Raw genomic sequence first — 11,709 nt, 5'->3', positions numbered from 1 at the left:
ATTGATAAGATAAGAGTGCAGCTGTCGAGTGCATGCCTGTCATGTCGCAGCTACCGTGCGCGCCCTTCCCGTTAATTGGAAGCGATATCACGCATTATTCTGAGAATGTGTGTTCAGTTAGCTGTAGAAAAAAATCTTTATTGCAAACGTTTTGTGCGGCGCCCGGCCGCACGACTCACATCAGGTACTCTCTATATACATGCTAGTATTTTCGTATGAACTATCAAATTAGGAAGTTACAGTAGAGAGTCAATCTCATCGAGTCGGCTACAAGCATCGTCAGATCAAAGCCGGCTCTCGATTGCTATGGCGAATGGCTCAGTTACAAGGAATAACACAAGACCCCGTTTCACAGCCTTTCCGGTCCAAAACGGGTTCCTTTAAAACACATTTCTTAAAAAAAAATTGGTCAGTTGATAAAACGCAGCATTCTGGACCATGCGAGTCCGGTGAACCCGGTCTGGAATTTTGCCGAGAGCTTCCGCCTCGAGGTGCTTCTCTCGCGGCAATCCTAACTTATTTGACTTAATAAATTGTTTCAGTCTCTTATTAGATGAGCGAGCGCAGTCGCTCATGCGTAGGTGGCGATGATGTCCACGATGGAGGCGTAGGTGCCGGACACCAGGCCGATGACGGCGAACACGGCCAGGAGGGCGTTCTTGGTCAGCAGCCACTTGAAGGCCAGGCCGTGGGTCTGGTACCAGAAGGTGCTGAGCTGGATGAGGGCGGGCAGCATGATGCCCACCACGGACAGCGACAGCGCTCCCACCAGCGAGATGATCGGACCCAGGTTGGGGACGGCCACGGCGAAAATGACTGGAACAAGAGCACCGCAGCGCAGTGGTTAGCGCACTCAACTTCTAGCTCACAGGACGCCGGTTCGGATCTCACCCGCCGCAAAGTTTTTCACAGGGTACTTACAGGCGAGGAGGACAAGGGCGGTGCGGACGACGTATTCGATGAAGAGGACGTGGTTGTGCTTGAGGAAGCGGGGCTGCAGGTAGGTGCCCCAGACGATGTCGATGACCACGTAGCACTGCAGGGGGTGGGTGCCGAAGATGGCGATGGCGATGAGGATCTTGACCACCTGGGCGGGGCTGCGGACAAACGGTGGTTAGGTCTAGCGAACAGCTCCATTAGGTCCCGGGCGATCCGAAGCGCCACTTACATCTCGTCTTGCGGCAGGTTGAGGGTGATGCTGGCCATGGCGTTGGAGCCGTACTTGAGGTAGCCGAAGAAGCCCAGGAAGACGTAGAGCATGACGATGGGCACCATGCCGCGGTTCAGCACGCCGAACTTGCCCAGGTACTCGCGCGGCCGGCGCATCTCGTTGCCCAGCGGCACCACCTGCGACAGAGAGGTGTCCGTTGGTTTCCGTCAGCGCGCGTCCTTGGCGGACACGGTGTCGTTGTCGACGCGGAATGTGCGCGAGGCCCGTGACGCAGTGAAAGTGCTGCACCGTGTCGCGGCCGGCCTTGGGCGCCTTGGGCACGGCGGGCACCTCGGTGCGTCGCTATCGGCATGCATCGGGCACCATCGAGCACCGCGACGAGTGGCGGGACCAGCCGGCCCGGCAGCCCCGGCGAGGACGCGCAAGAAGACGGAAGAGGAACCCCGCACCGCCAACAAGAAGGTTTTGGCACAGACATGACCACCTTGTGCGCGCGCATAACTCATTGCGTCCTTGACACACACTCCGCGCGGACCGCGCCGTGCCATGCCGCCGGACTCGGCGGACTCGGCCGGCCCGTGTGCCAATAACCACATTGGCGACTTTCCGTGATGGATGCTCGGCCTTTCCCCAGGACAGGGCGACAGATCAGCGGCCGGATCGTCTTTTGGACGCGATTCGAACGGCTGTTAAGTCATCCCCGGCCACTGCGGCCGGTTTGATTCTCCGTTCACACGGATTCGGGGAGCCGAGGTTCCAGGGAGGAGGGAAACATTGGCCAAGCGGTGCGGAACCCGAGACTTACCACGCCAATCGCCTCCAGGGCGAAGATGACCGTGCCGAAGAACAGGGGCCAGTTCTGCACCTCGCCGACGGGCTCCACCGTGGAGATGTTGGGCAGGTCCTTGAAGATGTAGCTGAGGACGACGCCGAAGGCGATGATGGTGGCGACCAGTGAGAAGGACGAGAAGGGCGCCAGGTACTTGAGGTTGCGGATGTAGTTGATGAGGATGAGCGGCAGCAGCAGGATGCACATGTAGAGGCGGATGTCCAGCTTGGCGCCGTACTGCTCGGCCACCTGTCCCCAGAATGCAGTCGTTAAGGCGTGCACCGCCTGGCCCCTCGGTGATGAAGAGGCCAGAAAGAAAGTAAAGAACAAAAAGCACAAACAGACAAAGAACTAAACACGAATAAAGATAAAACACAACTAATCGCGATTTTCTTTGCGTACAGAAAAAGCTGCTCAGGACAGACAGAAAGCATTTTGTGAGATACTAAATCATGGAGGGTTAATTAAATTTACTGAGATTTAGTTCAAATTAATGTTCTTTATGTCAAGTTGAAAGAATGCTGCGTTGTTGAGGAATCGAAAGTAATTTTTTGTGCAAGTTGGAAGAGAAAAGTGCTGCGAAGCTGAACGCATCGCGATTGGCTACTCACCGCTTCTACACTTTTCGCTACAAAGACCGTGTAGACCGACATGGTACCGATCTGGTAGATGCACAGGAAGATGTGTTCAGAGTACCTATAGCATAAACCAGCGGTTCAACACGAGCGGTGAGTCACGTTCAGTGTTCAGTGCAAGCAAAGAAAAAAAAGATTTTCTTTCTGCGAATTCTTCCGGATGCCTGAAAACGTCATCTGGCAGATAAGTGAGACAATATGCCGCACCTCAAGAAATTTTTCCCTTTCATTTTGAGTATGTCACAGGATGCACGAAGACAATGAAGCTTTGTAACAACAGGCGTTTGCACTGAAAACAACGTATCGACTGTATGACTGCTCTATTAAACCTAGCGCACAATTCCTGATTCTACGAGGACAGAACACAGACGACCACACGGGATTGCAGGGTTTCTTCGGGACAAGAAGTGGTTATTCCTACAAGGGACAATTGCAAAGCGACGGCCACCGAAACCTGCGAAAGGTACACGCACTTTACCTGCGACAAGTTATCTGAGACGAAAACCGTGTATACGGCGCATGACCCAATTTCGTATATGCCTAAAGCTACGTGCACTGATCTCCTGCAGAAAAAAAAGATCACTCGACATCAGGAAGTCAGCAAGCTGAAAGGTAGTTTCTGAAATGAGGGCTTCGAATCAAAAAAATGTTTTCTCTTGGACCTTAATGAGTACGAGATAGATGCTTGTTCTGCGTTTCCACCTACAATGCGTCTACGGCACTGGAAACAGTTTTCATTTGAGGGCAAGCTGGGGCACTGGTGTGACTGCTTTGAGCTTGGCTTGCGAATGCAGGCCGGGCTGGGAGTAAAGTAAGGTGATATACTTACTCGGCAACTTTCGACAACTTCTTGAAGATAGGCGGACCCTCCAGGAACCCTTCCCGCGCTATTTCGTGGTAGTTGAGGCTGGGTACTCTCCGCCTTTTACAAATCGCGTATTCTGACTGGATCTGGAACGAGCAACATCAGTCTCAGCACACCACTTGTTTCTACTGCAAATTCAGTGATGTTGGCGCAGGGGCACCCACCAGGATGTGCACGCAGTAGGTGCAGAGGAAGCCGATGGCGGCGGTGCCGCCCAGCCCCAGCGCCCACCCCGCGTGGAAGAAGGCCTGGGGCATAGCCAGGATGCCGCTGCCGCAGGAGGCCTTCATCATGTGGAACAGCGCGTCGAAGTTCCTGTGGCCCAGACAAACGTTTAACTCCCTGTTGCCTCTGTTCGTTGGATCCCAGGACACTGGTCGGTCGCCATACTCACGTCAGCGGGTGGTCCAGCTCCCGGTTGTCGAAGGGGTCGTAGTCGTCCGCTTCGGCGTCCCTGCTCTTGCCGGAGACGCTCTTCATGGGGAGGGGTTGTGAGGTGGCCATCGCGGTGCCCTTCTTTACGGAGGCTGAACCCGCCAAGTCCAGCGCTGCTTTCTCTGCCCTGCCAAACCAGACGACGGGGGGTGAGTTCCTCGCTAGCCTCGCCCAGGGGCGCTGGCCGCGGTAGCCTCACTCAGGGGCGCTGCCCTATCTGCTGGACGCGGCGGCGCCAAGGCCGCGGAGCATTGTCCACTATCGGACGCCACTTCTCGTAAAGCGTGTTTACGCATCGCGACGGAAAACTCCGCCGGGACGAGCCCCCGCGTGACAAGCCGACGAGCCACACGGGGTCGCTAACGCGCGGGGCGGCGCGGAGCATGGCCGAGCGTGAGGGAGCCTGGGCCAGCCTGGGCGCGTGGACCGCCAGAGGCCGCCAGAGGCCGAGTCACACTAGCCTCGCCGCGCGTGGCGCGTGGAGGGCCGGCCGCGTCGCAGGGAAGGACCGAGACTGCGAGCCCCCAAGACACGTTCAGGTTCATGTCGACGATGAGCGTCGGAAACGTTATGCACACGGCGGTTTTATTTTCAATTTCCTCATTATTAGTACCATGATGGTGGCGACGCTCATCACGCGAATGTCGACACCTACAATTGGACCAAGTCGTGTGTCCGCATCCCTTCCAGTTTTCCCTCCAAAAGGGAGCCCTCCGATTGGCCGGCGTGACGCTTGGCGCGAAGTGTGACACGGGCTCAACGAGGTGCTAACGGCCGGCACATTCACTAGCGGCTGACCCCAATGCCGGCATAATGGTCACCTAACCGGTTGCACGCGTCGCCTCGCCGTCCCTCGGCGTCCCTCGGCCGCCCTCGAGGCACATCGCACAGTGTGACGTCAGCGGAGCGGCCTGCACCGAGCAGGCCGGCCCACGCCAGGGCACGCCAGGGTTCGACGCGCTCCGCTTCCACGCCGGGGAGGTCGGCCAGACAAAGAGAAGCGAACGAGCGAGCGAGGACTCTCTTGTTTCGCACTCGACTCCCAGTCGGGAGACGCAAAGACCGCCTGCTGATTTTCGCTGAACCGACGACGGAAGTACGGAACAGGGTGCTTCTCATTGCTAATTTATTCGTCGTTAAACCGTCCGGCCCTTTTCTGTGTTGTGGTCTCACTCACCTTGCTGGAGGAGAAGCCGAGTCATTCTGCAACAGGCGAAACAAGAGGCAACATTACAAACATGCACATGATCAATCAGTTCAACCCTCAAGTAAAAGGTTGGCTGCGCCAGTGGGGTTTCCAGTGACGTCATGCACGCAGGACGTCACTCGGGCTGGGGGTACTGGGAAAGTCCCACCGCCAGGACTGGCAGGGATGCCAACGAAAGGCTTAGCAGGGCGGGCCTCCTGGCAACACCCGGCCCGCGCGCTGTGCTAGGCCCTCGACGGTGTTGTTGTTGACGCCCTCGCGGTCTCGATGGCATGCCAGGAAATCCTCCGCACTCGGCACCGTTCTGGGAGACCTTGGCGATTAATCCCCGAAAAGACATCCAGGACTCGGACTGTACCACGACTCGGCAGCGCGGTAAAGAGGGCCAACCACACCTGCTAACGCTAGTGTTCGTCCTGATGACGCACGTCGTCAACAACGCGACGCATTCCGTGCGGCTGCCGGCCACGCGATTTCGCCCCTTTTGGCACGGCCGGCTCGGCTGGCTCGGCCAGCGCGCTTGGAGGCCGACAAGGTCGCCCTGACGCTCGCGGCGAAGTGGCGTGCGTCCGGTGCCGTCCGGTGCGTCCGACGCGCTCCGACGCGCCGCGCGCAACAGCCGCGCGCCCGGCCGCAGTTACGGCGCTTCGGCCGCCGAGTCCGCCGGCCGCCAATATCGTGTCAACTGGAGCAAATGCTGGAGAAAACGCGCTGGAAGGTCACCGTCCACACGCCGCGTCCTACGCCTGCGCGAGGGGCCGGTGCGGGTGTCTCGAGCACCCCGGTGAGAGGCAGCTCTTCGGAAGCCGCGAGCAGCGACCGCCCGGGCCAGCACCGGCCCATTACGGCGGCCATAACGATTGCGTTTTTCCGGCGTTTTGCGTGATTCGGCCGCCACACTCATTCGCATTGCCGCAAACGGCGGGGGGAAGCCGAGCGGGAAGGCGCCGCTTGGAAGCTCAGGCCCAGCCGGCCGAGTCACATAAAAGCGACGGGGAATTGTTAGCGAACAACTGGTGAAGCGTCAAGGAGAGGATGGGCGCGAAAAAAAAATGGGTCGAGCGAATGGTGTGGATTTGTGCATTCGATGCAGCGCATTCATCGCGTCAGTAGTAAAAGACCCCCGTTGTCGCAGCACAGCTACGCCCCAGTTGCGCCTTTGTTGCTGCTTGCCCTTCTAGGCACTAAACTAAAAGGTTGCATGCCGAGGTAGCAGCCGCGGGTCGAACGATGGCAAGCGCCCCGGACCCAAGATGGCGTCCGCAACAATGACGGTTCCTTACTACTGACGGCGTGGACGGGCCTGACAGGCCAGCGGGGGAATTAAAAGACTGGCCGAGTGGCTCTGCCGGTGTGTACTGTAGCACGTGGTCACTGACCTTCGTCAGCACGGCGGGGCCCACGGCGGGGCCTCGTGTTGGCCCGGACAACACGCGAAAAGGATCAGCGGGGCCAATAAAGAAAGCATTCCGGATGACGTCACGCGGTCGTACGCACCGATGAACTTTAATGGCTGAGAATGTGCGAGAAGGGACAATAAGTCCGCGTTGGTGTGCACCCCTTAATACACTGACCTAGCCCAAGAAAACAAGCAAAGGATACAAGGAGCCGCCAACACGTCGAAGAGGCGTCGTGAATCCGGACGAAACCAGTTAGGTGCCTGGAGCCACTACTCATGGGAAAATGAGACATTCGGTCGTGGCGTGGCGGGGCGGGGCGAAGCGGGGCGTGGCCACACCAATGTGAGGCATCCGCATCACGCGTTGCCAATCAAATGAAAAAAAGGTAACATTTCCAAGAAATGCCTCATTCTGGCGGCACTGTTTCTTATTATCGGGGCAAACGGAGCGTTCTACTACGGCCCGGTACGGCAGTCCTTCCTTGTTGAGTTGATGTTCTAATAGCGGTTTTACGAGACGACGTCATTGGAGAGAGAGAGAGAGAGAGAGAGAGAGAGAGAGAGAGAGAGAGAGAGAGAGAGAGAGAGAGAGAACTCGCACTTTGAGTGACTTGGACGCTGGAGGGGGAGACCTTGCGCTCAGAGCGTGGACACTCGACTTAATGCACATCACAATTTTTCCTGCTTCGCTTCAATCATTCCTCACAAAAAACGAGTTTTCGGTTTGTTCTCCTCTTGTTTTATTGAGTGACACTTACCGGGTCGTACTGGAATCCTGCATTGTCGTGGTGCATTTTTTTCTCCGTCTTTTGGTCCAATGGTCAACAACTCCTCGACCGAAAGCCAACTCGTCTGGAAAAAGAAAAGGAGAAGGAATCTTTAAGGTCGTTTCTTGATTATTCACCGCGATTCTCACGCCCTGCACTCGTTGGCCCCTTCAATTTTTACTGCAGAAGGAAATCCTGTTTTCCGTTTAACGAGGAAAAACCGAAGAATTCGAGGAAATTGTTATCGGAGCCCTGCCCGAACGATAGCGACAAGCGACGAGCGACTCACAGGGGGCGGATTCGGAGCTAATCCCAACGTGTTTGCATCCTGCGAAGCGCCGGGACAGACAATAGCAAATTATCTCACCTTTATCACTGCAAAGCTATTTGCCGTACAGTGCACAATGGGCTCAGGTGAACATCGTGCCCTTTGAACGGAAGAAAGGTGGAGTGGGCCACATCTCAAAATAACGAGAAGATTCGCGGGGATGCGAAACCAGGCGAAAGGACCTCGTTGTCGACTCGCCGCACAGATATAGACTTGACCGAGTGCTTGTCGCGGTGTAAGAGTCGACAGGTTGCGAACACGGCAGTAACCTCAACGTCCGAAAGCCCATAAGTCTCCCTACAAGTTGCAGCTAAGGAGAGCCCGACAGTCGTTCGGCCGCAGGCTGTGACACGAGGGCGTCTCGTGCCGAGATCAGAGATAGTCAAATAGTCTGGGCCCAATCTAGCCGCGACACTGTGTCACATTTATCTGCCAAGTAGTCTCGCGCGTGCCAATCACGCGGCGACCAGGCCGAGGCTGTAAAAGCGCGGCTTCCTGCCGTCGGCATGCCGACAGCTTTTTTTTTTCAAATGCCATTTTCTTGACAGTGGCGTGCGAATAGTGACGGCGGTGCGCAGCAACGAGGATGCGCGGCCATTGTCGGACGCACGCGCGGACGCTGCGAACTTCACCGGACCACGTGGCCGCGGCGTGGGCAGGCAACGCGTTCACTCTTCCCTCCAAATGGCACTGATAGTAGTACTCCACGTCGTGAAAGAAAAAAAAACAGAGGCATACTTTTTGACGTTTCAAATAATCATTACAATAGTTTTCGCGTCAAAATGACACAGCTTTGCACTGAGAAACTTTTTTTGCAGCGCGAAACCGTACTTTTTCGAAGGGTGAGTGGCCGTGGCCCGCGATGAAGTCACTTCATATGCTTGTGTCAAGACGGTGGTCCGAGTGGGAGTAGCGTTGCCAAATTAGAATCGCGACCAAGCGCCGAACCGTTCGCACTCTTGCTCACACTGTAGCACACCCACACAAAGTAAGTCGTGCCGTGTGTATGAGACAGCGGAGCGCGTGCATTGTTTAGAGTGTTTGCCACAACGATGCACACTTCACCTGCCAATGAATGAATGAACGTGCAGAAATGCTAGCCAAGGGTTCCCTGGGGCAAAGTCGCTGGTCGCCATTCCCATGATAGCCAAGTACATGGACGCTCTAACTGCTCTAATTTTCGTGACCTACACACTGCTGGCCCTGATTCTAATTTTGAACCCCTTATCGCGAATTTCGAAAACGGAACAGTGGGCGCTTTGAGTGGGGCAGACAACTCGAGGTGATTACCCTGCCGTTGAGGGGACATCCCTGTGGCGGTTCAATGTAGTCACATTCACGTAAGCCGCGGTTACTAACGTCGTTTAAACGGTTACAATCGTTTTGCCACCTTTTTATTGCGCGTACATTTCCTCTCCCTATCGCGCTCTCCTCGATCAGCAATTAGGCTGCGATAAGTGGGCCTTGCACTTCAGCCGCCCTCGAGACACCGATGACTTGCCGGTGTGAAAATTTGGCGAAAGGAGCCGATTTCTGTCGAATTTGAACTCAGCGCGTGGCGGCTATCACTTGATTGCCTGGTGGCTCGCCGCTATCGAATGGCTTTGCCTCCGCTTTGCCTCAGCTTTGACGTCCCTCGTTAATCGCCGCTTATCGGCCGAACGTCGCGACGCTCGGTGGCAAACGGTTTCGCTTAAGTTTGGGTGCGTTCTACGCGGCTGGTGCGTGCCGTGTGTTCCCTCCACGCACCTGAGTGAGGGATGCTGGGCCGATGGCCGATGATGCCGGCGGGGCGTTAGGCTGGCCGGGCGTCGTGCCTCACGGGGCGGCGTGGAGTGGCTGGCCGGCGGGGCGAGGCGTGGCAGTGTGGCTGCAGCGTGCGGCAGCGTGGCTCTGGCTTGCACGGTGCGCGAGCCACTGAAAGGCTGAAGTCTCTGCCTGCCTCTGTCTGCCGCACTGCGGCTGGTGCGGCACGGCGCCGCTTCTTGTCCTTCCCTCTCCTCTCCGTCCCACCGGCCGCCCCCTCTCTCTCTTTCTCTGTCTCTCTCGCTGACTGCCTGGCGCAGCCTGGCGCGTGGAGGGGCGCAGGAGGCACAGACTTTGGCGGGGCATCCGTGGCATCCGCGGCATGCTTTCTTCGGAAAGTTTGGCGGTCGGTCCGCGATAGAGGAAACCTCCGCGCCACCTGCAGCATGCACTTGAAGGGCTGGGACGGCTGCCCCCCCCCCTCCTCCCCCCGAAACGGCGCCACCGTCGAGGCGACTCGGAAAAACTGTCAAAACTGCCTCAAAGACGTGATCAATGTTCGTTCCACTACTGAAACAAGCGAATTTAAAGGCGATAGCCTGAAGAAAGAGCTAAAATGCTTGAAAGAATGTAAAAGACGAGCTTTCTTCGTCAGCGTTGAGTGGACGCCGCCCCGGTGGAGGCATTGTCTTCGCAGGGCCGGGTGGGGCCGGACCGGTGTCTCGCCGAACGGCCCAATGGCCGCACGCAGGGGCCCAGAGGCCCAGAGCAACGCCGCGCTGACGGCCGGTTTTTGCGTCTGAACGCCGACGTCGGCGGGGAAGCCCAAATGTCGGGCCGGCCAAAAATGAAAGCAGGGCGGGGCGGCCGACGGGGACGGGCTGAACAGGGCTTCCGTCCAAGTCAGACTGCTCCGCTTGGGTTTCACCCTCACTCTCTTAACCTAAAAATTTATTTTATTCGGGGGATTGGTAGCCCAGGGTCAAATGGGTCGGGTCGAGGTCGGTCCCAGGCGAATTGGACCCGGGGCGAGATTAGTGGAGTGAGTCCCTCAGAAGGCCCTCGCCAACGGACTGGCGTTCCTTTGCTCGCTTTGCACGCTTTGCAGCACGCGGCCGCTCGTCCAATCGCCGTCGCGTCGCCGCCACACCCCTTGCTGTATACAAATAAATCATTTGAGGCGTTATCTCGGCGTCCAGCGCCTTGCACCGCCTGCCCTGCCCGCTTCGCCTTATCAGTCTAACTGGCAATGACGCCGCCGGGGATTCGCATTGCCGGTCATAAACGGTCGTAAACGGCAGCCTGGCCAACAATCAGGAGAGGAGCGCAAAACAGCGCAAAAACAAAGAGACATCTACGTACCTGGACTCGTGGACTGGCCACGGCGCTCAGGCTTATCTACTGGTGCCATGTGGAGCGTTCAAATTTCGTCGCCCATCGACCAAAGTACACTTATTTTTGTTCGGACGGACCTTACTTGACCGAAACCACCTTCGACTCTTCATTTTTATCAGAAGCACTCGGCATAATACCGCGCAATCAAATAGAAATGGCAAGATTTTTTATGAAAATGAATGTCATAATTCTACCCAAAGAACAGAAAAAGGTCACGATGATGTCAAATGATTAGTGACAAGATGACATCATTGCCGACGGTCAAAGTTAGCGATTTTTGACGTCAAGTGCATGTCAATTGATATCCTTTTATTGAATATGATATCTTATGATGTAAATTTGACACAAAATACCGAGTCAAATTCTAGTCATGAGGGGTCACTGATGCAGAGCGTGACTAAATTTTATCAATTTTAGCTCACTTGACGTCAATATGACCTTTTTCTGTTCTCTGGGTAGCTGGCCAAAAGGGCGGTGACGCTACGTTAATGGCCCTGCAATCGATTAGTAAGATACAACCTCGTACCGGCTACCCGAAAACAAGATACCCAGATAGAGCGAAGATTAATACTCGCCTGGTGACCGGCTACCTGTTGCACTCGTAAAACGTGATGTAGAAGTAAGATCTCGCCAACGGTCGCGCCTCCGCCCGTAAAGTGCTCGCACCGCACCGTGACACAATGGACTCCGTCACTGCCCACGCACGAAAGGACTCTCGCCGACAGAGTAACCGACTGCCGGCGTCGCCGGGACGCCGCTCTTTCCATAAGTGCCGGCGGAATTTTCACCGTACTCCGTGTTTTTCCTGTTCATTTGAAGCAGCGCTGGCCGGCCCGCGGCGGAGATGAATGACCAGCAGCCAGGCGACGGCCGCTTGCCGACGGGGGGCCGTGGGTTTGGCCCTGGGGCCCACCTTCGTGAGAGCACCCCGG

The 11,709-nt window shown here is 56.5% G+C and overlaps 1 protein-coding gene across 2 annotated transcripts; it reads right to left on the bottom strand.

Moving 5' to 3' along the window:
- Positions 1–117: 117 nt before the first annotated feature.
- Positions 118–9,546, bottom strand: LOC117653470 (proton-coupled amino acid transporter-like protein CG1139). Of its 2 annotated transcripts, none has more exons than XM_034399157.1 (11): positions 9,386–9,546; positions 7,300–7,393; positions 5,113–5,138; positions 3,895–4,062; positions 3,665–3,815; positions 3,465–3,586; positions 3,114–3,198; positions 1,977–2,249; positions 1,169–1,347; positions 922–1,097; positions 118–816 (listed from the first exon to the last, which is right to left on the bottom strand). In XM_034399157.1, the coding sequence occupies exons 2-11, from the start codon at positions 7,333–7,335 to the stop codon at positions 572–574; spliced, it is 1,461 nt and encodes a 486-aa protein (XP_034255048.1). In that variant the 5' UTR covers positions 7,336–7,393; positions 9,386–9,546; the 3' UTR covers positions 118–571. The 2 variants fall into 2 exon arrangements, with proteins under 2 accessions (XP_034255048.1, XP_034255047.1); XM_034399156.1 differs by lacking the exon at positions 3,114–3,198 and adding an exon at positions 2,612–2,696.
- Positions 9,547–11,709: the final 2,163 nt, after the last annotated feature.

This window comes from Thrips palmi, unplaced genomic scaffold (assembly GCF_012932325.1).
Source record: "Thrips palmi isolate BJ-2018 unplaced genomic scaffold, TpBJ-2018v1 HiC_scaffold_8, whole genome shotgun sequence".
Taxonomy (NCBI): domain Eukaryota; kingdom Metazoa; phylum Arthropoda; class Insecta; order Thysanoptera; family Thripidae; genus Thrips; species Thrips palmi.
The sequence above is the reverse complement of the archived record's forward strand: the minus strand, read 5'-3'. Positions and strand labels throughout refer to the sequence as shown.

Excerpts from the sequence above, each read along its gene's own strand:
- LOC117653470 (XM_034399157.1), bottom strand. The coding sequence starts at position 7,335 with ATGCACCACGACAATGCAGGATTCCAGTACGACCCG. Across the intron at positions 3,816-3,894 it reads GAGCTGGACCACCCGCTGAC|GAACTTCGACGCGCTGTTCC; the intron begins GTGAGTATGGCG and ends TCTGGGCCACAG. Across the intron at positions 2,250-3,113 it reads TCTCAGATAACTTGTCGCAG|GTGGCCGAGCAGTACGGCGC; the intron begins GTAAAGTGCGTG and ends TTCTGGGGACAG.